The sequence below is a fragment of the Morone saxatilis genome, unplaced genomic scaffold, assembly GCF_004916995.1.
Source record: "Morone saxatilis isolate NCDOM2014 unplaced genomic scaffold, NCSU_SB_2.0 Contig20, whole genome shotgun sequence".
Classification (NCBI taxonomy): domain Eukaryota; kingdom Metazoa; phylum Chordata; class Actinopteri; family Moronidae; genus Morone; species Morone saxatilis.
This window is the reverse complement of record NW_023339763.1, coordinates 20,249,559-20,250,144: the sequence shown is the minus strand read 5'-3', so window position 1 is coordinate 20,250,144 and position 586 is coordinate 20,249,559. Positions and strand designations below refer to the sequence as shown.

At 42.7% G+C, this 586-nt stretch overlaps 1 protein-coding gene across 2 annotated transcripts in view; it reads left to right on the top strand.

Moving 5' to 3' along the window:
* Nucleotides 1-586, top strand: part of camkk1a (calcium/calmodulin-dependent protein kinase kinase 1, alpha a) — a 59,388-nt gene that overhangs the window by 37,295 nt on the left and 21,507 nt on the right. For both annotated transcript variants that reach the window (XM_035666166.1, XM_035666165.1), the window contains exon 6: nt 35-168. In XM_035666166.1, the coding sequence (XP_035522059.1) occupies nt 35-168 (134 nt within the window). The remainder of the gene's footprint in view (nt 1-34; nt 169-586) is intronic.

The window sequence follows — 586 nt, the reverse complement described above, 5'->3', positions numbered from 1 at the left end:
TGTGTGTGTGTGTGGTTTGTGTGGTGGTCTACAGGTCGCCCACCCCCAAGAGGACCCAAGGCAGCCCAAGGAGAGCAGCCCAAAATCTTAGGACCCCTGGAGAGGGTCTACCAAGAGATTGCAATCCTTAAGAAATTGGACCATATCAACATTGTGAAGCTGGTGGAGGTGAGAGCATCACACAAAGCAGTAAATGGTTGCAGCGTTTGCATTCAGTAAGCAACCAATGCTTCGGCCCTATTATTGATATAAGACTTACCAACATTACTGCTTTTTTGAAACTGTCAATGTTAACCTGATGAGAATAGGCATTGACGAAGTTTAAGCATGCTTTGATAAGAATGTGCTCTTTACAGTTTTTAGCTATGCTAGCAGCGGAGCACTAAGGATGCTATTGTCAGTCTGTTTGTCCACCACCTTGGTCCAGTCTGAAATACTGTGTCGATATCATTCTGGTGATCACATTACTGTCCATAAGGCAGATACAAATATTTAAGGCTATAAATCAAGACTAGCACAAATAGCAGTACCCATCCTCACCAATTAGGCAATTATGAACCAAATAAATGTCCAGTGTGTAACATTT